The sequence below is a fragment of the Populus euphratica genome, unplaced genomic scaffold (assembly GCF_000495115.2).
Source record: "Populus euphratica unplaced genomic scaffold, PopEup_1.0 scaffold578.1, whole genome shotgun sequence".
Classification (NCBI taxonomy): domain Eukaryota; kingdom Viridiplantae; phylum Streptophyta; class Magnoliopsida; order Malpighiales; family Salicaceae; genus Populus; species Populus euphratica.
In genome coordinates, this window is record NW_011500451.1 from 110,107 (window position 1) to 112,432 (window position 2,326).

The 2,326-nt window shown below is 31.8% G+C and overlaps 1 protein-coding gene across 1 annotated transcript; it reads left to right on the forward strand.

Annotated features, from left to right (window-relative positions):
• Positions 1–673: 673 nt before the first annotated feature.
• Positions 674–2,094, forward strand: LOC105114771 (uncharacterized). The gene is made up of 2 exons (XM_011011437.1): positions 674–1,269; positions 1,362–2,094. The coding sequence occupies exons 1-2, from the start codon at positions 910–912 to the stop codon at positions 1,992–1,994; spliced, it is 993 nt and encodes a 330-aa protein (XP_011009739.1). The 5' UTR covers positions 674–909; the 3' UTR covers positions 1,995–2,094.
• The last annotated feature ends 232 nt before the right edge of the window (positions 2,095–2,326 follow it).

Here is a 2,326-nt window from a genome sequence, read left to right on the forward strand (position 1 = left end):
TATCTTTGTCGATTTTATTTTTTTTAATATTGAGCTAGTTAAGAATATAACTTTGTAATTTTTTTCTTTAAAACATTGTAGATTGCTACAGTGTTTCCTTATATGGTTTTTTTAGTTATGATCTTTTTTCAAAATTGACTTTGTCGATTTTATTTTTTTAATATTGAGTTGGTTAAGAATTTAAATTTGTAATTTTTTTTTACAAATAAAGCTAAATCATGTAGAAAAAACACTATATATTTTCTTATAAAATACTGTGGATTGCTATAGTGTTTTTTCACATAATCTTTTATGATTTTTTAAAATTACTTTTATCAATTTTATTGAGAAAAATACAATAACTTATTTTATAAAGTACTATAAATTATTATAATATTTCACCGCATAATTTTTAAATAAAAGTAATTTACAGGAAAGCCCTGTAACTATACCTGTAAATTCAGGGGTCATAAGTTTAATTATTTTAAAAATATATCTTTATTTTATTTTTTATTTATTTATCGGTTTTCAAGTTTGGATTAGATTTCAAGAAGTTAGTTAAATCATTAAAAACATCACCCGTTAATTAATCTAATTTAACAAGAAAGCTTATATTTATCATTATTGGGTTTAACAATAATTATAAATGTAAGCTAATTATGGATTGTTTGATATATTTTACCACACTTGTAGCTAGTAATATTCTCTCCATCTCTCTCTTCCTTTTTTGCCCATCAGATAACGACAACAACAGATTCCTAATCATTCCCTCAATTCTAGAGGAAACACCCATAATTGCACCCAAGAATAACCCTATTCGTTATACAGAGAAAAGAAACTCATTCATAAGAAGCTATTGAACTTCAATACTTTTCCTTCGATCTTGCAATATATCGTATTTGATTTTTATTTTTATTTTCTCTTCCTATAATGGATCCTTCATGCAACCTTTCTGTCAATGGCTTCTACAACTTGCTTACAAGAGAACTTGATGAACTTGATCAGAGTTTCCTATTTCATAACTTCATCTCGATTCAATTCCTTTCGAAAGTTCTATCCTCTCTCCAATCATTTTATTCCCAGTTAACCACTCTGGTTCAAAAGCTTCACCTCCCCGTAGGAGAAAAGTGGCTTGACGAGTACATGGATGAAAGCTCCAGGCTCTGGGAAGCCTGTCATGTGCTCAAATCAGGTGTTTTAGGAATGGAAAATTATCACTCTTCCGGCACCAATATAACATCCTCTGTCGATGGCTTTCATCCCCATTTGAATGCACAGGTTTCACGTCAGGTTAGTATTTACATCTAATAAAGGACACAAGATGTTTCAAGCTAGCTTAATTAATCACGTATTTATGCATGGTTGTGATAATATTGGTGTAGGTTATTCGTGCAATCATGGGTTGTCAAAGGGAAATAAGAGGGTTGGAAGAGGATAATAAGAGCTTGATAGAAACAAGAGTTGAAGCATTATCACTTCAGTTTGAAGGAAACAAAAGAAACATGGTAATGACTGATCAATCGAGCTGGTTCAACTCATTCAATGGGTTTCGAGGTGTTCTGTACGCAATGAAGATTGTCAACTCACTGCTCCTAATGATCCTGTTTGCTGGGCTAGTATACTGTTGGCCTTCTTCTTGGCAAGATGCAGCAGATCAGTGTGAGGAGGCTGGTTCAGCCTTTATGGCTTCAATGGCAAGGTTGCAGCGAAGAGTAGCAAGTGAGATGGAACAAATTGGTGGGCAATCATCAGCTTCAGAAGGGATCATGCTTTATGAGTTTAGGCAAGCCAAGATTGCAATGGAAGAGCTCAAAGTAGAGTTGGAGAGTACTCTTGTGGATGATCGGTATGAATTAGAAATTGACATTCAGGACAAGGTTGACAGATTAAGGAGTTGTTTTGGATTTTTGGCATGTGGGGTTGAGTCCATAATTGGACAACTCGATGATTTCTTTGATGAAATAGTTGAAGGGAGAAAGAAGCTTTTGGGCATGTGCACTCATCAGCCTAGGTAGAGAAAAGGTACTTAAAGTGCAGCAGCTTTAAGCTATATTTGTTTAGTGTTTCAAGTTAAAAAATATATATATAGAATGAAAAAAAAACATATTTAGATAATAGCATAAAACTAAATTTATTTTTAGAATAGTTTTTTAATAAATTATTATTATACTATTTTCTTTTTTTATATTAAAATAGTAACCGATCGCTACTTTAAGTAAAATATAAGGTGATATTTAAGAAATATGTGAATCCTTTTTTCTCTTTTCTACACATTTCTTTGTTTTCTTCTCCCTAATCAACAAGTCATTACTTTATTAACTTGCGGCTACAATAGTTGTGAAGCACT